We start from the raw sequence: 27,638 nt of genomic DNA on the forward strand, positions 1-27,638 counted from the left end.
TTTCCATGGTGAAAGTTTCCTGCAGCAGGAATAAAGAGTTTTTGCTTTCAGCTTAAAAGCGTGTAAACCCATAGGCTGGGTTTTGACCACCGATATTCTGATGATTTTAGCACATTGGGATCTGTTAACAGGACAGTGTACTGCTTGAACGACTGCAATGAGTATCTGAGGTCGAGCATGAAAGCTGTTTTCAAAATGTCTAGGATAATGGCCAGTCTCCCATTCCGTCCCTTTTCCCTGTATCACCGTACTAAAGCCTCTGCCTCTTCCCCAGGGACCCTGGGGTACAGGCACGGTGACGGTCAGCCACGAGCCTGAAGCCTGGTGCGAGAGACCCACCGGGAAGTGGCCGTTGGCAGAAAAATGAATGGGTCAGCATGGGTGGCACAGCAAGCAGCTCCAGAGGCTCAGGACTGTGCCGCAGAGGGCTGCTGAGGGCAGCTGGGATGACCTAGCACAGCCTCCTCCCCCCTCCCAAAACGGCCAGAAGCACGCGGAGGGTCCAGAGCAGGTCTCCACTGAGGGGATGCAAAGGCATACTGCCACTGCACGCTCCCTTTCTCTTGCCTGGGTGCTGTAATTCCTCCACTGCAGGCAGAGCCGTGCCACATGGCCTTGCATTTGGTCAGGCTGGGGATGTGCACGCAGGAGGCTACTGTGGCTCAGCTGCCGGGGGGCAACTTGATCATGAGCCTGAATGTTCAGTGCTAAGAGACAAAGCGAAAGTCTCACCCTTAAAATGCAACTGAATTCATACCAGCTAGGGACCATGGAAAGCATCCTTTTTTTTTAAGCTGGTCCACACAGAAGTAACCGGTCCAGCTCTTGAGACATGAATATGTGGAAAACAGCTGGGTATGTCAGAAAGTGAAGATAATAGGCATTACATTAAAAGAGACTTTGTGACTCAGATGGAAGGATACCATGTCTGACTGGTTGTTCACAGGGTGCTTCGTGATAGTTTCACAGAGATACGGAAATATGCAAATTATATGAATTCATAAATATGATAGGTATAGTAATAACTACAGCTGTTCGTTTCTGGCAGTGCCCATGGTGTGCTAGCACTTTCCTGAGACAGAATTTGGTAACATACCAACTTTGAGGAGTTTCAGATTTAAGGACAGACATACAATCAGGCAGTCAGCAGAGGATGCAGAGAGCAGATGGGGTCACTTGGACAAAGCCTAACAGGTGATACAACAATATAATATAATTATTTCCACATATTCAGTGCTGTCTCTGCAATGCAATAGTGAAGAGGAATGAGTGAGTATCTTGTGAGGTGAGTTCTTCCTACTTTTTTCTTATAGTTCAAAAGCTGAGAGGAAGAAAAGTTCTGTGGTTTGCTCTGAGTTACAAAGCTTTTCTACAGCAGACCTGGAAGGCAATCAGAGCGCTATTTCCCAGCACCTGCTCTCTCAAAGCCTGAACAATCCACTGACACCAAAAAAATCAACAAGGAGAAAACCCCCCAGGTCGATTAAACTATATGAAACCAGAACTTTGGTGGTGAATCTGCAAAATCTGGAGGAGGACACTGGGGCACTTCCATTAAGGCAGAGAGAATAAATTCTTTGCGAGAGATATGACATTGCCAGGGAAATACTGTGGTATCTACAGGGGTTGAGTCAAAATCTCATCCCCAAGGCAGTCACCAGCAGAGGAGGGCCATGCTTTCCTCCTTCCTACAAGCGCTGTCACCAGGACGCAGCACTACCAGAAAGAATTCACAGCATTGGCCAAACAAGGCGTTTCAGTGCTAAAACGTCAGTGGAGCATGTCATTCTTCTGGGCAGCATTTCTCAGAATAACAAAGCTCCGTGTATTATATGTCAGTCTAAGTCCTCCAGACACTGAAGTAGAACGTAGCACGTAAAGCCTGGAGACATCGGAGATTTCAATAACTAGAATCTATCCATGGGACTCTTCTAGGGGGAAAAGAATTCACTTGTGGTTTGTTTCTAATTGGTGCCCCAGGAGAATTATAAGTAGTATCTAGCTATTTGTACTGAAGCAAGGAAGAAACAAATGAACTAATTCTAATGTCTTTTTTTGGCAAACAGTTAAGAATGCAATAATGTCTAGGGTTTGAAACGTCATGATTAGGGAAGAAATAACAGAAATGCTTTGATTACCTTGTTTTAAAGTATATATTGTAGAGGTAGCTGAGAAGTTTGTGGCTGTGATCACATTCTCTCTGTTTGAAGTATCAAGTTCCACCCGCATCAGTTTTTCAACATCGCTGTGGAAACTGCTAACTTCCCCGGTAGGGAAGGTTGCGTTGGTCAGATGGCCATCGGAGTCGTACCTGCAAGACATGATGTTAAAGAGCCAGGAAAATACATCACTATTGTCTTGTAGATAGTCCTAAAAGAAAAAAAAAAAGGGAAAAAAGTAAGCAGCATTGTCAACACTGTGCAATAAGTAAAAAGGTAAGAATTGGTCCATTTATTCACTCAAAATGCATTCATTCCCTAATCCGAATTCCTGCTTAGACTCTTTTTCAGTGGTGCTGGATAATCTACAACTGGGAATAGTACGAGATGCTACCTACATCATTCAGCTTCTGCCAGAGGTTTCAGCGCTGCGCACAGACGGTCGGGGTTTAACCCGCTGGGATGTGATACAGGAGGGCGGCCGCTGGAGGTCACTCGGCATTCAGGCAACCCATTCACCCCCAAAAAGGCGTTTTCTTACCCGTAAGTTTAAATAAAACCAATTCTTAGATTCTGCAACACTCAAAAACTGCCTTTTGTTGCTGATGCGTGAAGTACATAATATAAATGGTGAATTTAAAAAGGGGACCTAAAGCATAACAATAGCGATAAAATTAGGTTGAAATCTGCAGCGATTAAGTTGCCTACATGGGTTTTACTCTTGTGTTACGTTTCCCACGGGCCTACTCAAATCAGCAGGAACTTCTCATCACAAGTAACAGCACCAGAATCTAGAGCACCACATTTCAGTTCACCTAAATTTCATCAGTGCTAAAGAAATTCTTTTTGTATAAGGTACTTTATGTGAATCGGGCCATGTTATGAAAAAGTCAATAATTAATTCAAAAGCTCTGGAGCAGTGTTTCTTTTCAGTTCTACAGATATAGTTGTTCTTTCTGATGGTTCACAGGGAAAACAATGCACAAGATTGCTTGGTGCTTGATATTGTTTCATATTAATGCCTCCATCTTAAAAACCTTATTAATGCTAACACATTTTTATTCATCAAGACACCTCACTGATACCGCAGATGTATTTGCATGAGTAAAACCAACTCATGTTCATAAAATAGAAGCCTATTTGTGCAGGTAGGAAAGCATAATTAAGTTTTCATGTTTATTAACTGTCTCCCCTCATTCACAAAACATATCCTCAGCTGGTGTATCAACCGGCAAAGCTCTGCTGCCTCCAATGGAGCTCTTCCAATTCACATCAGCAGACGATCTGGCTATGTCCTTCACTTTAATGTCTTGGCATCATTTCCTTAGGATCTTTATTTCCCCCTAATTAGTCAGACAAAATCTGTATGTCACAAGAAGTGTTGGTGAAAAAAATCAGGAATTTTTCTCTTCCCCCAATATAAAAAAGAAAAACAGAGCAGCTGTTCTTTTCAAATGACACACCGGAGAATGAACTAGTGACCGTCTTGTGTCTTTTGACAAATAAATTAATCAAATGTTAAACAGAATATAGTCTCTCTCTCTTTCACCTCCTACTGCCCTCACATACATCATGCAACTTATTTACATTCCACTCTTACGCTGGTTCTGTGCAAATTGACTGGGTGCCACACCCAGCGATTAAAATTGACTCAGATCACTACTTTTCATCATTAGAAAACTCCATGAACATGAGGGCAGTTATATTTCATTTACTGCTTGATCAAACAGATATGACAGCTTGCTAGGTTATTTGGATTTTCTACCGTACCATAGAAAAATCCCCAAATCATGCATTTTTATGGCGTAAATGCAGCCAGTTTATTAGAATGTACTTGTGCGCAAGACTTGGGATCCATCTTTGCTAAGGATCCAGTTTTGCTGCTGGTAGCGCCGATGATGAGATACAAAACTCCCTGTGTAGCTGAAAACGGGATAAACTGTTACTGGATGGCTGGCCAGATACGGTACTGAATTATAATGAGACTAGAGCACATGCCAATGGACTCTTACTCATGTAGATGGTCCCACTGACTTCTAGAACATGCGGATTAGTGTCTCAGTAACAATACCACAGCGTGACCACCTGAAGGGTTTTTTTTTATTCCAGGTTGCTCCAAGGAACCCAACCCTCCGAGGACAGGTTCTGCCACCTTTCACATGATGAATAGTAGCACACTGGGACTCAATTCCTGCGGAGCAATGTCCTACCCATACTAATAGGGGCAGAATCATGACATATTTCTTAATGTTAATTTGGGGCCCAGTTATGCCCCTGTTAATCATGTCAGTGACCATTTAATCATGCAAATAATTGCATTGATTTCAGTACCCACATGAGGAAGTGCTCACCAATATTTGAAATGCACACTTGGGGATATAGCCTCACAATCCATTTGCATTTCTATGTGTAGCACAGTTAAGAGTTATATCATTTCAAAGGGAAAGCGGTCTAATTAATTTTTTCAGAGAGAGTTGTTTCTTGCAGGTGTTTTCTTGTCCTTGATTTAATAGAGGCCCAGTGCTCCCCCTCCCCTTTTACAGCTTTAATGATACAACATTAAAAAAATCTAGATGACTGAAAATTGTACATTAGCTATAATTTTATGCAAGGGCTCTTTCAGTACTTCCATTCCATCAGATTAGAGTAGATGGATGACAAGTACTTTTGTAGGCGGTTTTCTACCTCTTAATAATTTCCCCTTGTGAGTGAATCTGACATATAGGTAGATGTTCTGAACAGTTCATTATCTTTGCTCATGTTCCCAAGTATGTGTGATACGTGTTGTTAAACAAACTCATCCCTATTTCAGCTTGACAGTGCCATGGGCTGAACTTTTGGATGTGAATGCAAATCTAGCTTAAGCAGAGAAGACAATTCCAAGCAATTTGAAAGTTGCTCATATGATAATTCTCTTAGCTCCGGCACTATGTTCATATAGGACTCGGAAGCAATTCACATATAAGTAACCCCTTCAGAAAAATCTAATTTTCAAACTGAAATCGTGTGTCAGTTCAGAATGTGACCCGTCTGGAAAATAACGACTGGTTAAAGGATAACTAAGGACCATCACGCCCCCATGACCTATTTATGGCAGAAGGTGCGCAGCATCTCCTGAAAGCACACCTGCTCATCACAGCACTGATTATAGTCAACTGCCCCTCTGACTCCGGCAGACTGGGTGACATTCTGTGTATCAGCCATTCAGGAATTCGTAAAATATTATGAAGATGACTTAAAATATTGGACTGAATATAAATATTAATGACATGACTTCACTATTTAGTTCTGCTGTTGTTTTTGTCGAGCTAACAACTGCAATTCTGTTAATTTCTACTGACTGATCTAGACTGGCAGAAGTGCACGGTCGTGCAAAGCCTGGACAGCTCGAAGCATCAGTGAGGACAGCGTTACCTAGCCTGCAGTTAGAGCTGTGAAAGTATGAAAAACTGTTTAATTTAGCAAAATTTCTTGTGTTAATCACATACATCATATCAATCCTTTCAAGGCACAGGTATCTCTTTGTTAAGAAATCTGTATTACATACAGTGGGAGGCACTTACAAGCAGGTGAAGTCCTTTAAAAGATCTTACTATGCTTGAGTCATACTTTAACAAACAACTTGCCAGAAGGCAACAGGAACAAGCAATAATTGTGTGAAATGGTTTACACTCGATGTCAATGGGACAGAGGAAGAATACCGAGATTGAGAAGCACACAACTAAAAATAATCTGCTCTAACACGCTCTAACAATCAAGGCCCTGCAACAATGCATGGTGTTCAGCATTTTAAGAAGTAATAGGCATGACTTGGAGCTACTGTAATAGCTTTTTGAAAGTGTCATTGGTCCGTGGTCTGGATTGATGCCATCCTCAAGTAGGGATTTAAATGGGTCACTCTCAGTGTTGAAATTATTACAAAGAAGCATATATTTTAAGTCAGTTCTGCTTATAAAAGGTAACACTTAGATCAGTGTTTAAATAGCATCAGGACAACAGTGAGCTTTGTCTTGTTGTGAGATAATTTAAATTTGTATCAATAGATGCCTGATAATGAGAACTGAACCAGAAAGGCCCTGTATGGTTTTGTTTTCCCACACATTGTCAAAAATGGCCCTCTCTAATGATTTATACTTATGTCCTCCCTATCAATTTAGTCTTTGGCAGAATAATAGAGGGCAGGATAGAAAAACATCCCCATGAATAAAAAATCCCGTGCACTAGGCAGCAGTTTTCTCTGCTTTTATCCTACTTGCATTTTAAGAAAATATAATTCTAAAAACCTGTAATGATGGTGACTCAACTACCTCTCCAGGTGACTTACGCAGTAACTGAATTCTCCTCAACGTGTTTTCTGTTCATATCTCACTTGGATGGCTTTTCATTCTAGGTTTTGACCATGAACTCCTATGCTCCGCAGAAAGCAGGCATTATTATCCTCCTTGAGGACTCTGAACTAATACTGCAATATTAACATATGATTTCCATCCATCAGTTGTCACATCCTCAAACAGGGATTATGACAATTAATTATAAATAATGAGAAATCCTGATACATCACACCTCTTTATAAATCAAAAAGGAACTTTTTCTTGGGTTGTTCTCTCTCTGGGACCAGATTGGGACGTTCTGACTGCATCTTTAACTGTCTTGTCTTGCCCTTTAGACGTCCCGTCAAAGGTCTCCTGAACGTCTTGCTTACAAGGCCATTCCTACTCCCCTTACATATAGCCTTTTGCTATTACATATCCTTTTGTTATTATATATCCTCTTCCCCTGCTGACAGAGACAAGTCCACTCTTGTCTTTGAATATTCCTTCCACTGAGATTCTCAATTTCCTTTGCAACACTCCCTTCTCAGGTGAGTATGCTAATTTTCCCCTTTTTGCCTTCGTCAGGAATTTTGCAAATTCCTGATTCATATCACAACTTGCTTCTACTTCTTTAGTTACAAAAAATTCCATAATCATATTTTCATTTAGAGAAACAGATTCACAATAATAAAGTGCAAATGAAGTATAATTTCAGGCAGTTTCTGCTGCACTTAATGAGCGCTACGTACAGAGCTTTTTACATATGACAGGCTTTGGCACTTAAGAAATGGTAGTGTTCTCTTGTAAAAGCTTGTGCAACAGCACATGCAGCATTAGTAGCAGTGTCTTTTTAAATTACTAGAACTGACTAAAAAAATTTCAATATTCATTTAAAATAGGGTTCCTTACATCAGGCATTTAATGTCACGGACTTACTCATACACAGTTGTCCATCCATTTTCATCGCTTTTGGTTGCTAAAAGCCCCGTGTTTCCAGGATATGTCATCAGAGCCAGGTTGTAGCCTTGGGCATAAACTCTTTTCAGAACCCCATTGCTGCTTATTGTCAGCCAGTACACCTGGCCCCCCGGCACCACGACCCACAGGGGCAGCCCACTCGTGTCTCTGCGGATGTGAACCGAATTCCCATTGCTGCTGGTGATGGTCCCAATATCCCCTTCCCCGCTGTAGGTGAAATTGTAAATGTAGTCCCTCGTTATGAGGTTCAGCGTGTGCAGGTGGGTGCCGTTGACGGAGAACTGATACAGTTCTTGGTCCGCTGGCGACGCAATCTCATACGTATTCGTGTCACTGAGGTGAGCCTTGTTCCGGCTGACGGCACGGATGCGAACGTTGCCGAGGTCTGCTACGTACAGTGTGTCGTCAGGAGAGACCGCTAAAGAAGAAGGTGCTTTCAGCTTTGCATCTTTGGCATATCCACCATCACCTGGAGGGGCAATGGTAATTTTAGTAATCTGTAATGTCCACATTTAAGCTGATCCCCATAGCCTGACACACTGCTTCTCCTCAGTATCATTTACAGGTCAATAAAACAGTATCTTCTTCCAACTAATTAAATCCGTATTATCTAAGGTTGGTGCAACTCTAAATCAGTCTCAGTGAAGACAAACAAGAACATAAATTATCTAATTTACACCATTTTTGCTAAGGCCCAAACCCTGCTGCTCAGGAAAGCATTAATGGCAAAATTGTGAAATAAAAAAAAATGACACCTGAAGTTTCATTCCCTACTATTTGTCTGTTGGCATGTAGTTAAATTAGAATCATGTTATAAATAAAACAAAGAGAAAATAAAACCCAGTAATTCAGCTAAAATGACACTGAAGCAAAGATTAGTTTATACTTGTTAAAAACTCAACACTACAGGAAAACAAAACAAGAATAATAGTCAAAAAGGGCCTTGAGAAACCACCCCTTCCAGCATCACTTGATAATTTACTTGGTTTGTGTATTTTAAGGCTTGAGGAGGATATTTGCATTATCACGGGCTGCATATGCATATCGAAATGACTTTACATGAGTAGGATTTTCTGTAACTAGCAAGAAAGCATATTAAACCTCACTCTTAGAGAAAAACACATTACTGTTTGTATTGCTTTCCTTCTCCTGACTGAGAAATGAAATTTGGTGGAGATTTTTGAGCATACCCTATGCTTCCTTGGAGATGGACAAATTAGCTGGTCTTCTGACCTTGCCTTTTCACCAACCCAGCGTTGGCACAATCATTAGACTTGCCACAGTTTTTAATTTTTCAGCACTGAGGGCAGTTTCCCTCAACAGGAACCCTGAACAGGATCCTTTTCAGCGCTGCTCTACCACAGCTGTAACTGAAGCTGACAACAGCACTTGGCAATGCACATGAAGCTTTGGTTATCATCGTAACGCTGGGTCAGCAACCCACCTTCTCTGAAAGACCGTTTACATTTTTTTCTCTCCATTCTTGACATACGTAATGTTTTCTTGTCAGTAATTAACCTTTTACTTGAAATGGGAGGCTTAAGAATTATGATGACATTATGGACGCAGTGGTTCTTAGAGATGACAAGATGACAACATACTGCACGCCTCTGTATATGGGAATGCTGTCCTTTGTCCCATTATGAAATATGTTTTTATGAAAAAAAGCACCACAATTTGTTTTAGTGCATGCAGGGGAGAGGAGCTGTGCTGCTGAGAAAGTCCAGTGGTGCAGCACGGGCCTGGCGCCGGCTGTTCCAGTTTAAAACACAGAAAGAAGAAGAAATTCTGAACATTATGTGTTTGCACCATTTTGCTGTTGTGCAGCGTGACACAAGCGATGAGAAGGCATAAGCTAGTGTTTTTCACTGGATGTGAAACACCTTGGTACTCTTCTTGGTGAGAAGGGCTGCCTGATCCAGTAGCATTTAGGTGCAATCTGCACTGGGGCTGGTACCATCTTCAACATGGGCAAACATAGCTGACACAGAAAGGCAGATTTGGAGCTAATTTTGAACAGTGTGCAATCTCTGCATCAAAAGAGGAAAAGCTAAGACCACCCTGAGGTTCCTCCAGTGCCAACTGGAAGACTCACATCTCTACATCCAATGGATTAAATCCACAAAGAGCTGCTGAAAAGGTTTTCGGCTTTCCAAGGAAACTGCATCATTGCTCGTCTCTCCGTCCCCTTGTCACTTTGCTAATCTGCAGCTGTGCCAGGGGATCTCAACAGATAAGAGACAGGGAATAACTAGCGTCGCCTTACCTGAAAAACAGTCACAATTAGGATCAATCTTGCAGTCACAATCTGATGGGGCTCCAGCGATTATAGAGATCTCACCGTTGGTTGTGACCTGTTGTATACGGTTGATCTTTCTTTCATCTGTCTCTGCAATGTACAGTATCCCGCTGTGAGACACAGCGATCGCCCTGGCTGACTCCAGGGTCGAATGGATGGCCACCTTGCTGACGATGAAGTGGTCGATGCCTGGCACCTGGCAGTGAATGGGGCGCCCTGCAATAATTCGCACACGCCTGTTCTCAGAGATCTGCAGGACAATGTTGTTGTCCAGGACATACAGTGAATTGTCTAGAGGGTTCACTGTGAGGTCTGTTGGCCACTCTAACCGTACCTGGAAAAAAAATTAAGGGGAAGGCAGGGGAAAAAAAAAAGAAAAAAGAATGATTAAGACAGTAAGGCAGTTTCGTTCAACCATCTCTGATCACCTTGTCATCAAGGCACTCGGTGGATTCACCCAGCACTGCTTCTCTAGTATGTAACTTTAATTGGGTTTGGCAGAAGAAGTTTCAACAAGCATACTCTTTTCTGAGGTCCAGGTCCAGTGTGGAACAAAACTTGATTTGAAAAGTAGTTTAGCACCCTCTGAGAGGTATTTGCACAAGTCCATTAAGGTGGGAACTTTGTTATACCTATGCAGGCATGCAAATGAGAACACACACTTCATGTCATGCAACATCAGCCAGAAAATTTTCCAGGTCTGAATGTTATTGTTTCAAGGTTGCAGTCAACACTGGCAGAGTGGAAAACAGTTAGAGGTTGTCAATGTCCTAACACTTTAATTGACTGTTAGTACCAAAGGAAAATGACATACTAGAAGAGTACGACACATTTCCACAATTTATTTACTAAGCAAGAAATGTTAATAAGACTTATATGCCGTAAGAAATATGAGCTCGTTAATTCTTTGTAACGTAATAACACACCAATATATCACTCTTCACATGATACAATAGCCAAGCCGTAATTACTTCTAATGATTTTGCTTTGTGAATTCAGTATTTCAGTCACGGATTAAGTAAATTCTTCATATTTAAGGTTAGCTTTTTGCCTTTTTCCATGCAGGTGAGAGCGCCAACCAAGCAAAGTTTCCAAACCATGCTGGAGGAAATGCTAGAAGAATGACCTCACTCGTCTGACACCTGTTGCATCAGGATCTGGAGGAATTAAACATGCTCCCAATTACAGGTGGGGCAGCCTGTCAACCTGAAAGGCAACCAGTACGTAGGCTGCTGATTGTAGCATGTACTGGCCAGAGCTTCAAATTCCTCCTGTTGAGAAAGCTCAATAGGCAGTGCATGACCGCTGAATTGCGAAACAGCAACAGAGTAGACTGGTCCCTCTCCCCAGCTAATGGCCAGTGGAGGATTTGGACTGCAGCTTGTCTATGGAAAGGTCAGAGAACAACTGAGCCACCGAGATTGCAAGACAGCCTATTTTTGTCTGTCTCGGGATGCTTTGCCTGTTACCCTTTGTGAAGAGATGGCTGCTTTTATCTGAGTGGAATTTTTCTGGACTAAATATTTCAATCATCAGAAGAGAATAAATACCAGGCTAAAATGTAACGGTTTTATATGCCACAGAAGCTTCTATTATTTCATTTACTGATTTTGTTACTGTTTTTGCTCATTTTTCCACTGTGCTAATTAAAAGATCTATGAATTTAGAGACTGCAGATGCGAATACAATGCTCAGCACTGAGGAATAACATATGGTGGGGTGTGTAGCCATCGCAAGCCACCTGCTCGCCTGGGGTCAGCTCAGGAACCAGGCTGGAGGCCAAGTCTCTCCCTTTCTCAAGCATCAGTATTTCCTGAATAATCTCCTTTCCAGAAGTACATTGCTGGTTTGATAATTGATGTTTTAATAAAGCGAGGGCATTGCGGCTGCCGTGTCTCGCCCTGCGTGGTTACGTGGTGCACCACACAATTATGAAGGCTCACGGAGTAATCGAATTCCTCCTTGTGCCCAGTCCATTTTACTAGACAGCATAATAACTGGCATTAAGACTAATGCTGTTGGGTTCAAGATCTCTTCTGAACTGGTAGAGTCCTTCCAAATGATGATAAATGTGGTGAAACAGTTGGAAACAGATTCCTCCCATAAAGGTGCTGATTTCTGTGCATGTGTGAGACTGCCCAGATTCCACCCGCTGTGCTAGGGCTGGTTTACACACTGCTGTTAGCTCATGCTTCAACTGAGAGTTCACCGGGACACCAAATAAACCTCTTTAGTTAGCATAAAAATCTCTACAAGGCTATCTTCAGGAAACTTGGAAAAAAACCATATTTGCAATGTACCTTTAATGCAGAACATTTGATTGCTCTATCAAAGTTAAATGGATTATTTTTAATGGGAAACAGACACCTTCAACGGCCTCCTTCACAGATCGCTCTGCTGTAAAAATAATCGTTGATTAACCGTAAGTAGATTATTAGTGATAAAAACTTTGGGCTGAAACTATCAATTTTTGCCATAATGACTCTGCATAGCACCTGCTATGTCTTAATAGCTGATTTTCCTTCGTGGACCAGCCACACTGCCTTTGCCCAGTGAATAATTTGAATTCCTCCCACTGTGCGGGTATGCCTGGTGTCTTGCAGATAAACAGGGACTCGTTGGGGCCAAACCAACCTTTTCTCTCGTTGATTTGAGGTTGATTTGGTTTATTGAGATAGAATAAACTTTTATGCAACTGTCCATTTCACTTGCAGCAATGTGCCTAAAGCTTAGTCTTAACAGCTGTTAACTGCAAGCACATTTGCCTTCTTACTGATCACATCTAGCTGCATTATGGTAAAAATAAATAAAATTTAAGTTGGGAACATCTAAACAATTTTGGCTACTACACCAGAACCATTGCCTAGCTCTCTGCTCTGCAAAGCTCACAGAAGGTATGGCTACAGCTTCTCCTTCCTGGGTTTAAAGCGGTCATGGATGTACTAATGGTTTAATCCCAGGTGAAATATTAAAGCTAGCATGTACCTGTCTGGAGATTGCAGCACAAAAACCAGCTGCTGCTCACTGCAAGCTTATGCTAGTGCAACTGGAGGGGAAAAAAAGGTGAAATAGGCCAATTAAAATCAAACATACACACAAACACAAACCCCTGAGCGTTCCTAATCTGAAGAAGAATTTTGCAGATTTAGAAAGAATCTGCACTGCTCTTGTCAGGGTGAGACTTCGAGGCTTCTTAAACCGGTATAAGCTGGGGCTGCTGCAGTGCCACCCCATCCCTTCCCCCAGTGCAGCCCCCAGCAGCAAGGCCAGCGTTTATGTGCTCCTACAGAGAGCAGGTTCAGGACAGTTTGCTGGCTAAAAACTAATCACCTAAATCAGCTTAAGCTGAAGTGTAACTGCACCCTCAGGTTCACTGTTACTTGAAAAGTCACCGGTTGTTTCTTTTCTTTTAAAGCAAGCTGCCCTCTGGCAGGTTCCTGTGACCAAACCATCAGCTGTGCCTCATTCAGAGCCAATAAACATACTACAGAGAAGCACTTCAATTCTCATCAGATATGACTGTGCCTATTAAAAAGTTTTTTCAGACAAAACCTCAGTTAGGATTAGGATATTAAATCAGTTAATATACTTTTTAATTTGAAGCAGTACTTCATAAACCCCTGTAAAAAGTCCTCTCCCATGTACGTATATTTTTCTTACAATTCAAAATTGGGCCAACTGCAAGTGTTTTTTCATATATTTGATGGGTTCTTTTTTTGAGCAGTGTACAGAAATGGCATTGCCAATTATCCCATCATAAACAAACAGATAGGGTTTGTTCAGTAGCAGTCAGTACCTCACATTCTTCACAGATTGAAATTTTCAGGTGACAATTCTGGTTTGGTTCACTGGAGACTGAGTATATGCAATGAAAATCACTGCTGAAACAAGTGAACCCTTGAGCAATGAGACCTTTTGCATATAAGTATTAACGTGTCAACTTTTCTGGGAATTCAGCATTTAACTGTCAAGATAAAGGCTCCAGCTAGATCTAATAATCAATCTCTGGTTTGAGAACTGCAAAATTAACACCTACTGGTCTGACTTTCTAATACTTTTTTTCATGTCAACTGTTCTGGAAAACACAAAGTGCACTAAGGTGGTGTCAGTTTAAATGAATTTTCACTGGGAGATCTACGTTTAGGTAGTTAAATAGCTCTCAGACCCGAATGGTATTTTTTTTTGTTTGTTTCTTTCTTGCAAAATATGCATTGTGCTTGTACAACTATCTACCTACCTACCTACCTACCTGGTTTTGAAATGTTTAAATATTTTTCTCACAGCAAAGCTTTCCAACTAAATAAATAACGTGAGTTTTTTGCAAAGTAGCACTGATAAGAGAGCCTGCGCTCATATACTTCTTAAACATACACGCCCGCACACGTACACACATTTAAGTGCTAGTTTGTGAAGAACACTGTTTCACTTTTGGTTTTGACCATATGGCTAAAACTTTCTGCACATTTTGCATGACATTGTACGGCTGTGGCATTTTTGGTACTATTTTAAACAAATCAGATCAAACAAATTCTCCCGTTCATATCAAAGTAAGAAAAGTAAAGAGGGAAAAATTTATCCTTGTCTGCAGATGCAGGTTTCAAGAGCTTAACTGTTTGGTTGCGGGGGTAAATTTCACTGGGATAAGTTTCATTTATCATGGATTAAAAGAAGCAGCATAAATCCCTAAAGAGGCTTCACCATTGCTTTGATTTCTCGCCATGCATTGCTTGTATATTTTGATTCAATTTCATGTAGTAGCATGAAATTCATGCCAAAATTTTTCTGATAGTCCTGACTGATGGATTACTTCCTATCTGTACTGCTCAGCTTCAGGTACTTCTGTTTATGCTACCTTTGCCTTTATTCAGCCCTACGATACGCATTTGCAGACCTGATCATAACATCCTCCGTACTTCTCTTTTGCTGCTAACTGCCTTTTTTCATCTCCTTTTATTTATACACACTTCAGCTGTTGTTTCCAGGCCAAACCCTTTTACTCACCACAACATCCTTCTAAAGAGCATTTTTCCCTCTTCCCACCCAAACCCTTCTTTCTCCTTCCTTCTGCGAGAGAAATGGCTCCGAGGAAGGATTGGCACAGGCGGTCCATCAGAAGCGGGCATGTAGTTTACAAGGCTGAAGGAGACTGGTTCTGCTTCCCTGAACTTTTTACAGGATGTCTCACTACATGTATTTCTCTCTATTTTCTCACAGTTGACAACCACGGATATTTTTTCATCATTTTCTGTCAGTTTGCTCTCACTTCTGGGCTCTTTCTTTTGTTGACACTGACACTGTCAGCTCCTCTCAGCAGCTTAGCTTCTTTCTTGATGGCACGCAGAGACACAGTTCGGGTGCTGTGGTCTGACACCGGGGAACTCTTCCCCGTGGTGGGATTACAGCCTCCTCCCACGCTGGAGGAGCCTTTGTTTCTCATGCTCCTGATACTGTGTATTATAAAATTCAGAATTATACAGTTCAGCTGTAGCAGTCCCTGCCTAAACTTCACAAATGTTGCGCTCTCTGCATTCATCGTTCCCCAGTGAAAAACCCAAATAAATGAGTTTTGCAGCCTAACGACCATTGTTTTCTACCCTGGGCTGGGAAAGCAGCTGTGGCACATTTACAGATGCAGCTCAGAGGTCTGAGGCCACCAGTTGTCCAGCATCACGGCTCGGGTAGTCTCCCCGCCAACCTGCCTTTGCCGTCAATTATCTCCAGCGGGTGAGGGACCCAGCGCAGGCACGCGAAGGCAAGGCACCACTCCAAAGGTTTTCACTGCTTGTCTTTGCTTCACTTGCCACAAGATTTGCTATGCTCTCGCTTTCCAGCTCTCTTCTTGTTTCACAATTTCTTTTTTATGATTTTTTCTGCTTCACAACTTCAAAGACCGTATGAGGAATCTTGGGTCTACTAAGTCGATAGGAAAAGTTGATTTCTATGGGGACAGGTTTCACACCGTCTTTATTTAATAACAGAAGGAATATTATCCAGAATCACATAAGCCCATTGACTATGAAAATAAATGGGACTTAGATTCCTGAGCCATTTAAGGCTGTTTAAACATGGTACCCATGGTTTATACAGGCTATGAAAAAAATACTTTGTTAAATGCTCAGAAGGAATTAACAAAGTATTTTGAGCAGGCTGGTACCTCTGAGAGGAGGAATCTTAGACTCTTCAATTAAAATATCTCAAAATAGACCATGAATTTGAATCTAACCCAAACACGTCTCCAGTGCTGGAGTGGGAATAGATGTCCTCCAAACATACCGTTGCAGTTAATTTGCATGGCCAAAAGGAGGGAGCGGGACCAGGTGGAAACCTAGCTAACAACAGGACTGTTTCCATTTTGCCTCACTTTCTAACTTGGACTTCCAGGTCCCGCGCTTGTCAGATGAGGCAGCATGAAAGTAAGGTTGCATAAAGCTTAATAAATCTCTCACTAGTTTTGGCTCCATCTTTCCATTTTGGGCTCAGAAGTTCTGGATGCAGAAAGCCATTGAGCTGCCAATGCAGAAAAGGTGGGAGGAAGATCTTGAAAAGCTTTAATTGAGGCAGTAATTAAAAGCTGTTTGAGAACAGTGGAGGCTGGAGCTAGTATGTTACGGTGTCGTCTGCTTCCAATAACTACTGAGGTTCATAAAAGCACCTGGCCTGAAAACTGAGAGGAAGAGAGGATACATAGAAATGAAATTTCCAAAACTGAAAAAAGCAAACGAAGTGAAAGCCTGGCCTTTGAGCAACACCAGCCGCTGTGAATATATCACCCAAATACTCTGACTCTGCCCTGAATCCCGAGTCAAACTCAAAATTCATGTTTAATTTAAATTCTTGAAATTAAAACTTCCTACGGATTTTTGCCCAGGAAACTGTCTCCGACAACAGCAGTGCTCCTCAGGGCAGTGCTCCCCTGACCCCAGGGCTGGGCAGACAGTGAGACTGGGGGAAGCGAGGGATGAGGAGCCGCTGCCAGGAGGTTGCCAGTCGGGCGTGCGGGAGCCACAACTGCCTCCTCAGCCAGAGCAGGGTTGCAAAACACATTCCTGCAAGGATCAGAACAAATGCTAACTCCACAGATTTCACAAGAAAATGCAAATTCACTTCTGTGATTTAAGCTTTCCCTTAAGAGTTACACCATTAAACTCACAAACACGACTTCTGCAAGTGAAAGAAGGAAGGATGGGAAAAAATAGATATTCTGCAATTCATGCTTATGGCAGGGCATCTTCTGTGGCAAATTCCTACAACGATACACAATTCAATAGTAATAGCTTTTTTTAGTCCATTGTAAGAGTGAACTAATTCTTTACTAAAATGTAGCAGAGAGTTAAAGCAAAACAACTATAGAAAATTTTGGTTTTTATCTTTAAATTATACGTATTTTTTTCACATGGATATAAATAATTCTAGGCAGAAAAAGCAATGGAAGTAATTTGAGTCCTTACTTTTACAGAAATTAGCACCACGATTAATTGTTATCAGGACACGATTTTCTGCAACTAATTTTTCACAAGTATTTACATAATAGGTATTTCGCCTGAGCAAAATGAATGTAATCTCACTAGCTGTCGTGCTGCATTGAAAGCAAACACATACTGCTGTTAGACTTCAAATAGCTAATAAAAAAAATTAGGCATCTTGCATTTTGCAGAACAAACAAGACAACTGCATTCCATGCAGTAATCCTTCTATGCGAGTATTTACATTGATTAGATACTCGCAAGAAAATGCACTGGAGAGTGTTTGATTCTAGTCTGAGACTATAAGCAGGCACTCCGCTTTAAATTTATGTCAGCTAAGGGCATTGGTTACTGCTGTGATGCATATTTGGATATGCATTATCAGACTGTGCCAGAAAAGCTTACAAGGATAAAGTTTAGGACTAATGTTTTTTCAAGCAAAATTCAAGAAATACCACTCGACTAAATAATGTATCTCAAGCCTGGGATGGATACAACCTGGATGTAAAAGGAGAGGCACTCGGCTTTCTTGCCTTTCAAAAAGGCTCTAGACAAAGATTTTAAAAGTGCACCTGAAATTAGGTTTCCAACAGGTTCCTAATCAGATAGCTAAATAAAGGTTTTGATTTTCAGTAGTTGAGCTCTAGATCTAGAAAGGCGTAGAAAGGCTCCAGACCTAGAAGGGCTCAGGAAAGCTCTACAAAGCCTCTTGCAAAACAACAACAACAAAAAAAAGGGGTGGGGGACAGGGACGTGCAGGAGGCCCTAGAAGGTGTCCCTGGAAAGTTCTATATTCAGAAAGGGCCCATGAGGGCGCTGGATCTAGAAAAGCCTGCTGAGCCAGAAAGGGCTGCAGAAGGGCTCCGGAGAAGTGCTAGGTAGGCTCTGAGAAAAAGCTCCAAAAGGCCACCAGGCCTTTGGTGCTCCAAAACCACCCCAGGAAAAAGATCTAGTGAGTCTCTAGACATGCTCCAGAAGCTATGGATGCCCCCCACCGTGCTCCAAAAAGCTCTAGATCTAGAAAGGCCCCAGATCTACAAAGGCACTAGATGTCTTCAGAAAGGCTCTCGACATCTCTAGCAAAGTTCTACATCTCTGGATCTAAGGCTCTCAGCAATTTCTAGATCTAGAAAGCAACAGGAATCCCTAGACAGTGCTAGATCTAGAAACATCCTTTTAAAACGTCTTCTTTTCTTTATTCCTTCAAACCAAATCCAAAAAGACCGAAGCAAATAGTGTAAGTTATAAATCCTTGTGGATGGGAGCATACAAAAATCATTTCACAATGAAATTAGTTCCTTATGACTAGGCTACTTATACCAAGTCTCAACCATTTGGCCTCTCCTGATTCCCCAAATTTTTGGCATACCTTTCATGAGCCACCCAACACACTTATTACAGTTCATGGTAGTAATAGCAAAAAACACGTTGGTTTTGTTGTCGCTGTTGACATGAACCCAGAAATATAACTCTGAACTGGCAAGAAAAATAGAAGAAAAAAGAAATACATATGGATGGAGGACCTAAAGGGTTTTACATCGTATCATGACTTTCCACAGTTCTCACCAGAGACAGCTACACGCTGTTCCGTTTCCCATTTTGCTTTGAGCAGTTGATTGAATGGCTGTTGAGTGATGTTCAGACATTTATGATTTTTCTGCAATGTGACCTACATTGCTAAACTTCATAAATTTATTCTCCACGGCAGTGTATCATTTTGCATGCCATACCCATCCCAAAGGAATCTATCAGCAGGAGATGAGGCCCAGTTTGTAAAAGCTGAATGTCCTTCAGACATTTTTAGCTAATTTGTTTGTAAATGTGAGTGTTATTGTCACAGTAACATACTGCATAAAATGGCGCTCTCTATCATTCTGTTTGCGTCTCTGTGGCCCAAACTTCATAAAGCACAGCTATAAATGTAACCTCTGTGTGGCACGCTACAAATGGATACAACCAATTTCTGTCTTGACATTTGCGGTTTTTTTCCTCCGCTGGCACAGCGTCTTTTCATTTTTTTTTCCCTTGGCAGAAACAAGGGTAGAAAAGATGCTGAAGCAAACACGGTATCATGAAGAGGGGGAATCAGGCGTTCCTAGCTGTCATTGCCCAGGCTGCAGCTCCTGCCACGTCACTTTCTGTGGTTGTCACAGCTTACTTTTGTTTGACTTCAGCAGCTTGTAAGCATAACTCGGGGCAAACTTAGTCCTAATAATAATACTGGAGATATGACTAATACTGCCAAAGCAACACTTCTTGGTACTAGAACCTTTTCAGCCTTTGTTTATAACCAGCTTTGAGACCCGAGAAGTACCTCGGCAGCACGGGAACAACACCCTCTAGAGTTCCCTCGCACTGACATGCTTCAAAGTCCTGCCCTTTGTAAGCTGTTATTATTACAGTGTTGTTTTGACAGGATCTGCAGACTTTCAGATTCCCCTTAGCACCTGGAGCAATTTGCAGGCCAGAAGTACCACTGTGCTGGCTTTTTTGACCTCCCTTCCTCCAGTTATTGCAGTGCAATGCTTTCAGTCATACAACTATACCCAGACTTTCTTTTACAGCTTTCAAATGCAGCAGTTCGCAGCTATGTAAAATTTCAATGACCTGACAATAGAATTAAATGCCTATATCGCTTTTTTCACTTACACTGGTTTTATGCCTTCATTTTTGTAAGCTTTCTCCTGATCTGTGCTGTCGTGAAGACAGACCAGGAGTCCAAAGACCAGTCCTCACTCCTCTAAGATGTAGGTCAATCTGCCTCTGCCCTAGTCAATGCAACAATTTCTATCCCAGCAGCGTGCGACATCTCTGCAGGAAGGACACCACCACCTCTGGTGACTGCTGGCCTCAAACCTGCCCTGTACTCGAACTCCAGACTTCTGCCAGCCCATTCGGTCTCCCTTCCCCTCATGCTGTGCAACACTTCCGAATGCCCAAACCAGAACACGCTGGGCAATATGAAAGGCTTGGAATAGAGGCAGTAGAGACAGCTCCACGTAAAGCTCAATTATTACTGTTATTCACTTTATAACACACAAAACCTGTTTAACCTGTGGGAGGTCCTTTACCCCAGAGATGTGTGAAGGGTTGGCTGGTGAGAGGAGGAGAGCAACATACACACAGTACGAGCCCTGACAATCTTAAAAAAATTGGCTAATGTAGGAGCTGTCTCCATTAAAGCAGATATTTCTTAAATCACAGGCAGGCCTTGTTATTAGTGGATGTGCGTGAACAACTGAATTAAAAGAAAACGAGGGGCACTGTCTGCTCGGCCTGCCTCTGCATGCTCCCATCAACATCTACATTCCCTTCTCAGCAGACCTTCTTGGGGCTTGGACTCCAGGATGTCAGGGACCAGCTTTCACTATCCGATTATTTATGGTAGCTCTGCAGTATACGTAGAAACCCCATATGCATATATGCATATATGTATACAGACATAGTTATATATGCATATATAGGTATATATTATGTGTCTATATTCTTCATGCATCCATTTTGTCCACTATGTCTCCTCAACAGATGAAAGAAGTCAGATGTAGTCACTGATAAATCTCAAACCGTTGCAGGCTCCCACCAGTCTGGCAAAGCTGCGCTAAACATTTTCAGCAGCGTAATTCAGCGCAGCAGATACAAGGCCTCTGCCACAAATAACTCATCAGCTAGACTCCATCGTACTGAAACCATATTTAAATGAGAGAGAGAACCAAAGGCTACTTGCGCATAAAGAATAAAAAGTGAAGCAACCAGATGAGTTGGTTGCTTGGGAAAGACTGACAGGAGAGCCTCAAAACGAGCCAGCTTCTCAGCTGGGAACCCCTTCCCCAGAGAGCTAAAAGAGGATCAGGTGTTTGGGGAGCTGGGCAGGGTGCTAGGGCCTCGGCCAGGTGAGGATGGTGGGTGAGCTGGAAGCCCGGGGGTGGCAGGGCAGCTTGGATGTGTTGGTATTGCTGAGTGGATATGTACGGGGGGGTTGTGCACGTGCAGGCAGCGTTTGGTGAGCGTGGAGATTTCTGTTAGTCACGAAGGTGCACCTGAGAGCACCTAGCCTCAGGGCTGAGCTGCTCCCTTCTTGCCAGCCATCCAATTCTTACAGAAGTTTCTTCCTTCTTGCAATTTCTCATTGGAAACAAATGATTAAAAAACCAATTTAAATCTGGCTCTGTATAGCAAAAAGTAAGAGAAAAGTCACGAGCAGAGGTCTGTCAGGTCTCCTTCACTCCACCATCAAGTGTCTAACGCTCCCTGCCTCAACAATCAAAGAAAAGGATGCAATCGCTGGAAGAGTTGATTAAAATGTACATAGTCTTTTACTCAGTAGTAATGCATTATTTATGGCAGATAATTGAAATAAATTGCTGTTTTGCAGGTGACCAAAATAAAAAGACCACTTGGGCTTTAAGAAAGAAATTGCAGTGTGACTTCATCGCACGCTATCTTGCTGCTATGACTAATATTTCAAATTCAGTGATAGAATAATTTGATTAGAATATAAATTAGCTGTGATGAAACCATCCTGCTTTCTGTTTGATATTCTAAAAATCACATTATACACCTACAAGTTTGATTCATGAGCTCTCACAGACTTTTTTCCACCTGAGGTCCTAATCCTATGAGCCTCTTCTCTCTCAGTTCCTGTTAAGGAGAGGCTACTTAACCTCTCCTCTACCCCTGGGAAAAGATTATTTTATCTTCTACCTGAAGATCCTTTTTTAAAAAGGCTTTCAGCTTGGTTTTGCTTCAAAGTATGGATACTAGTGACTGCTTGTTCCTGCATATGCTATTATGGCTGGAATTCTTTTGTATAGGTTTATGGTTTCCGAAGACTAACAATTAATTGAGGGGGGGGGCTCATTTTTGAAAAGGCTTGAAAATGCCTCAGTAAAGGCTCTGTCCATTACCTGTTTCAGTCTATTTTTCAGAAACACATACATTCTCTTAGGATACAGTTGCTCCTTGCTACACACTCGCCACTCACTACCCTTTCAATTAAGCTTGGAAAAGCACCCAGTGAGAAGCCCCGGTTCCACTGAAGGCGGTGGCAAACCAGTTGCTGATTTTGCTGGGGCCACGACTTCCACTCTGGTTAGCTTCTCTGGTACTCCAGCAAAGCCAGAGAAGAAAGAACGTGAAGTTAAGCAGCAGAGTAAAAAGAACCAGAGAATAAGACAACTTTATACTGGAAAAAAGTAACAGCTTTTCTGGACTCCTTCATGCAGCAAATATTAGAAAAAATAATAATAAAGATCTTTTCCTAAAAGCAAAAAGCTCTGAAAGTCTTCTGTAAGGGAAGACCACAAATAAAAATTAAAGGGCCTATAAGTTGTCATTTCTGCTTTGTGTGCTTTTTGTTCAGTGATTTCACGAATACACGTAAAACGTTTCTGCAAAGCACTGAAAAACACAGTTCAGAGATTTGGAATATTTATGAAACGTTAATTACACATAACTAGAACAGTGTATCAAAAGCCTCACAGAGGTAGAGGACTAAAAGTAAATCAAGAGCAGGGGTAGTTTTGCAATACTTTGCTACTGTGAAAACAAAGCTGTTGCTTTTTGATGGCATGCAGCTCGCTGACACAATTAGAATATTATGCATCTCGTGTTAAAAAAAGCCAATGAGAAAACGTTTTGCGCTTTCCGCTTTTACAAGAATGCAGTACATACTGTCGGGTATGTAGAGAAACACCTAAAGGGATAGTGTGTCTTCCTCTGACCTGCAATACTAATTAATTAATTGGCTCCATGTAATCCTGCAGTTGCTTTGTGATATCCTACTCTCAACCTGGCTTAAAAGTACTCCAGCCTAGAATCAATTTGGTTTTTATGCTGGCAGCTCGCTCTCCCCGTTTCTCACCCGTTCATCAGATCATATTTTTGTCTTTCACAGTTTCCTTTCCTGCCTCCAAACGTAGCCAGCGAAAGTTCTGTTCAGGCTGTGCTTGCTCCGATGAGCAGACCCTCATCGCTGCTTTCAAGCGAGGTCACCATGTCCTGGGAGCTTTTTGTTCTGCTCAAAAGGCTTCCACGACGCCACTGAAGCATATTGTGCCTGTGCAGATGCTGGTGGGGAGCGCCTGCAGCACTAGTGACTGCGGGAGCAATGTCAGCGTTTGCATTTTTGAGATATATACTGCATTTTCAAGCAATTCTGCTCATCTTTACCCCTGCTTTCCAGCATTCTGCCTCTCACTTCACCATTTCAAGTAGGTCATCACAGTATTACTTATTGCTCTCTCCGCTCTCCTCCATCATTCAAAGTAGGCTGTCCAGGACATGGCATTCTTGCCATGTGTGGGTCGCCTTTAAACCCTGTTCTAGAAATCTGCCTTTTAATTTGACCTATGCAAGCAAATTGCCCACGTAAGTAACACTGTCACATTTTTATAAGGGAGCAAAACATTTTGCAGTGTCACTGAAGTTTATGTGAAGCAACACAATATAGAAGGTTCCCTCATGTGGAGAACTGCTGAACGAAGGCTGATGAAGTGCAAATGTCAAGAAAAAGTCTTCAAACCAGACCTTTCATTTTGGAACACAGCAGTGACAGTTATTAACACCATCAATCAGGCCAGAGCTATTGCTTTGGCACAGATTCATGCCTAGTGGGACTGACATCAGCACGAGAACAAGGCCATGGTTACAGGCTAAGAGAGAAAGCTCTTGGGATTCATTTTCTGTTGCCTTGCAAATGTTTCGTCTCTATACTTGCAGGGACTGTCCTCGAGACTGGTTTAAACACTTCCCAAATACTAACTGCTACCACTCGCACAGATATAAATGACTTGAGGTTCAGAGTGGTGGAAATTCAGCCTGCATATTTCTCATGGGAGGAAAGACACAGGATGAAATTGCAAGATGGTAGAAATATCTGCTAATTCTCTCCTCAGCTTTCACCACGGCAATGGAGGCAGGAAAGAAGCGAAGCTTATCGCTCAAGCTGAGCTGAAGTGTTTTTACTTTCACACAAAACCTCCCACAACGTCAATATAACTTCTATGAACACTGGATCTAATGAAGTCTGGTTTTCTAAGGACTTCCGTCTCATGGCTGACTGGCTTGGGAGTTTAATAAGATCCAAGCACCAAATGAAGCTTTTCCTGTGAATGGAGCATTTATTAGATCCTGAGTGGAATCTCTGGAGTTTAATAAAAGAACGCTCGTGCTGCAATATTTCCTTTTGAAAGGGCACTTTAGGTCTCTCTCCTCCAACTGGATTTATATTTTTTATGGAACGTGTAGGAATTCAATTGCTGTGAAGGCCGGGGTTCCTCTACAAACTTGTCTGAAATTGGCCCAAGATTTTGATTTACTGAGAGGAAAAGAATACTGACAGACAGACATACCCATACAATGTGCTCTCATTTGCTACCAATAGCCAGGCTAAAAAATTTCTTTATACCCTAGGGATGCAGCAAACACTACGAGAATGTGCACATTTGAGAGAAAGTGCAACCTAGAGATGCCTCTGATCTAGACCAGGATCAAGCCTGAGTTCATCAGGCAGTGAAGCAGAATAATGATCCCCTCTCTTCTCCTCCCTTCGCTCCCCAGCCCAGTCTCCTCCCTTAGCACTCCTGTTGCGGCTTGTGGCCAGGAGGCCCTGCCACAGGTCCTGCTGCGGGGTGGTCCCCCCAGCCAGCCCACTGCTGGTGCAAGTTCGGAGAGCAGTCAGCAGTGCAGCCATTCGAGAAGTCAGTAGGAGTATTTTAGACCAAAGCTTATGTCCCTGATATAGAGTACCTACAATAGTCTTCCTATCTAAAGGGTATGGGGAAGGTAGGAGATGTAGCAGGTAATTCTGTTCTCTTCAGCTGGGCTTCAATTTGACCGAAAGAAATATTCAGTAGACCGTACAGCTGGGAGATCAGCTAGCTCAATCCATGGGCCCTCCAGCTCAGATGCAAAAGTATAAGGTTCAACATGGGTTTATTATTAATTTAATTAACCTACAACAAAACAGCTTCCAAAAAACAAATGAAGAATGGGAGCCAGACCTAGAAGCAGCCAAGGACCGAGCAGCAGGGGCACTCATCTGAAAAGTCTGGCATTCAGATGCTGGGTGCTGTAGATTAGTGAGGTGAATATTAAAAATCACAGAACAAATGAAGACCAACACCACCTTTTGATATCCTTGAAAAATGCTTTGCCTTTACAATTTAGCTCTTGTTCATGTTCTAATATTCAGGGTTTCAGAGGCAGCATTTTCAAAAAATATGACCAGCTCTATCAGAATGAAAGATACTGGAATAACTGATTTTAATGTAGGTGTCTGCTAAAATCTTGGCATCAATGGTGAGTGTTGAGTATATACAAATATATATTCATAAACCTAGCTCTGAAGAGCCATTTTCTTTAGATTTGCTCCTTATTAACTAATTGAAGAACACTAAAATCATCTGTGCTGAGAAGAAAAGTCATCCAAGTTTTGTACATGCCAAAATAGTACCGAGAACTCTGGCATATCGTATAAATACCTCAACCGAATGTCCTTTTCCTTCTAAATTCAGATTAACATCCTCACAGTGAAGTATGAGATTGAAGTAATTAGTCAGAGCTTGGAGGTTTATTTGCTACAGCATATAATCTTTTCAACCCCAGCTGTCCTTCCATCCCCCTGTTATGAATGCAGAATACTATGCTTAGGAATGAGAAGGTGGTGAATAACAAACACAGAATGATTAATAAGAAGTGTTTCCATCAAAACTGATATTGGAATAAATGATTAAACCCTTTCATAATCAACTCATCTATTAAAGTGAATGCCTTAAAGTGAAAGCTTGTCATTTGTGGTAGTTTTTGCAATGGGCAGTTATTCTATGTGTCTACTTCAAGAGTACATTTTTGTACTTCGGTAAATCAAGAAATACTGATTTTGAGCAAGTCGTTGATTTTATTGTCAGAACAAATTTAGCTTTGAGAATTGATTTTATTAACCTATTTCATAAGTCCCTCTAAACACACAATTTGTGCGCAACCCCCATTCTCTTGGTGTAAATGCCATTTGTAATTTGGCCAAAAAACAATTTAAGTGGAGATGGGCCAAATTAATTTTTCATTTACGTTTATGCCATTCTGGAATAAACTCAGCAGTCTTGCAAGGATACACAATTGTTTCTGACTAAGTGAAAATATCATTCCCTTATTTTCATTGATATAATTTCAGATTAATGTGCTTGACTTCACGGGGATGTGATTATTTCATAGAGTTTCCTGGTTATCAGCAACAATTTTGGAAGAAGCCTATTGAGCAAATTTGATACAGTCACTTTTCAGAACATGCATTCTCAGCATTTATTGTGCGTCTGTGTTTTACTGTGTATGTGAAAAACCCCAAAAGTATGGATTTTGTGAAAAATTTCAATACGTAGATTCACTTAAGCCCCCACAAAACAAATCCTCCAAACAAGAAACGCTTCCAAAAGCTTTATGTACATCTGTACTGCAGATTGTCAACAATGTGACTTCACCTATCGGCGACAGAAAATTATACAGTATTACTATACTTAGACTTAGAAAATGAGACTGGCCACTTTTTAGGGACACTTTAATATGCCATCATTTATTATGTTGTTTAGAATATTTACTGGCATGCATTTGCAACTTATCTGAAGATTGTCTCAGTCCATGTGGCAAGAACATATCTTGATTTCCCAGAATGCTGAAGCGTTTGCAAAATTGTGAGAAATGTGCAGCAATAGTTTCCTGTAGGTGCTGCAGCATGGAAGCACCTCGATTGTTCATGGGGAAAAAAAGTTTATTTCTGCTTCTATGAAAAGAAGGCCCTACCCGAGCTGAATGCTGATGTCCTGAGAGCAATATGAAGAAGAATTTGCTCTATGACATGCTTTTTCTTATCTACGATTTTGCAGAAGCCCTTTCTCCATGGCATTGGAACTACGTTGTAGAGTAAGGTAAAGTAAACCTGTTTCTGGCAAGTAGCCAACCCACCAAAAAATAGGATTTTAAGGCTATTCAAACCTACTTACAAATTTGGCATATCTGATTTCAGCCCCAAAAGTTTACCTCTTTAATTTCATTTCAATTTAAAAAAAAAAAAAAATTTCTGCATTTGCCAACCCCCGTGCTGCGACTAATTTGCTAAAGGGTATTTGCGTTTTTTAAAAGGAATTGAAAACCATCAAAACTCACCATTTCAGATTTAGTGAGGCATTTTGTTTCTGAGCAAAATGAGCAAAAATTTGAATACAAATACACAGCCACACATTATATGGCCAGTAAAGCAATTATTTGTACAGCCTGAGATGCAGATCACAAGGAGAAGGCAGGGAGCAGACGTTGCATCTGGCACCATTCCCTGCACCTCGGAGATCTCTAATCTGGTTATTGATGCCCCAGGCAGTTGTTATATGTATCCAAGAAGGAAGCAAATGTGCTTCAGGCAGCTTTCAGTTCCAAGAAG

At 41.7% G+C, this 27,638-nt stretch overlaps 1 protein-coding gene across 9 annotated transcripts in view; it reads right to left on the reverse strand.

The window, feature by feature from the left end:
* Positions 1-27,638, reverse strand: part of TENM1 (teneurin transmembrane protein 1) — a 940,180-nt gene that overhangs the window by 20,536 nt on the left and 892,006 nt on the right. For all 9 annotated transcript variants that reach the window (XM_076347340.1, XM_076347348.1, XM_076347344.1 and 6 more), the window contains 3 exons: positions 9,717-10,083; positions 7,409-7,919; positions 2,139-2,311 (listed from right to left, as the gene is read on the reverse strand). In XM_076347340.1, coding sequence (XP_076203455.1) covers positions 2,139-2,311; positions 7,409-7,919; positions 9,717-10,083 — 1,051 coding nt within the window. The remainder of the gene's footprint in view (positions 1-2,138; positions 2,312-7,408; positions 7,920-9,716; positions 10,084-27,638) is intronic.

The sequence above is a fragment of the Aptenodytes patagonicus genome, chromosome 9, assembly GCF_965638725.1.
Source record: "Aptenodytes patagonicus chromosome 9, bAptPat1.pri.cur, whole genome shotgun sequence".
NCBI classification, from domain to species: Eukaryota; Metazoa; Chordata; class Aves; order Sphenisciformes; family Spheniscidae; genus Aptenodytes; species Aptenodytes patagonicus.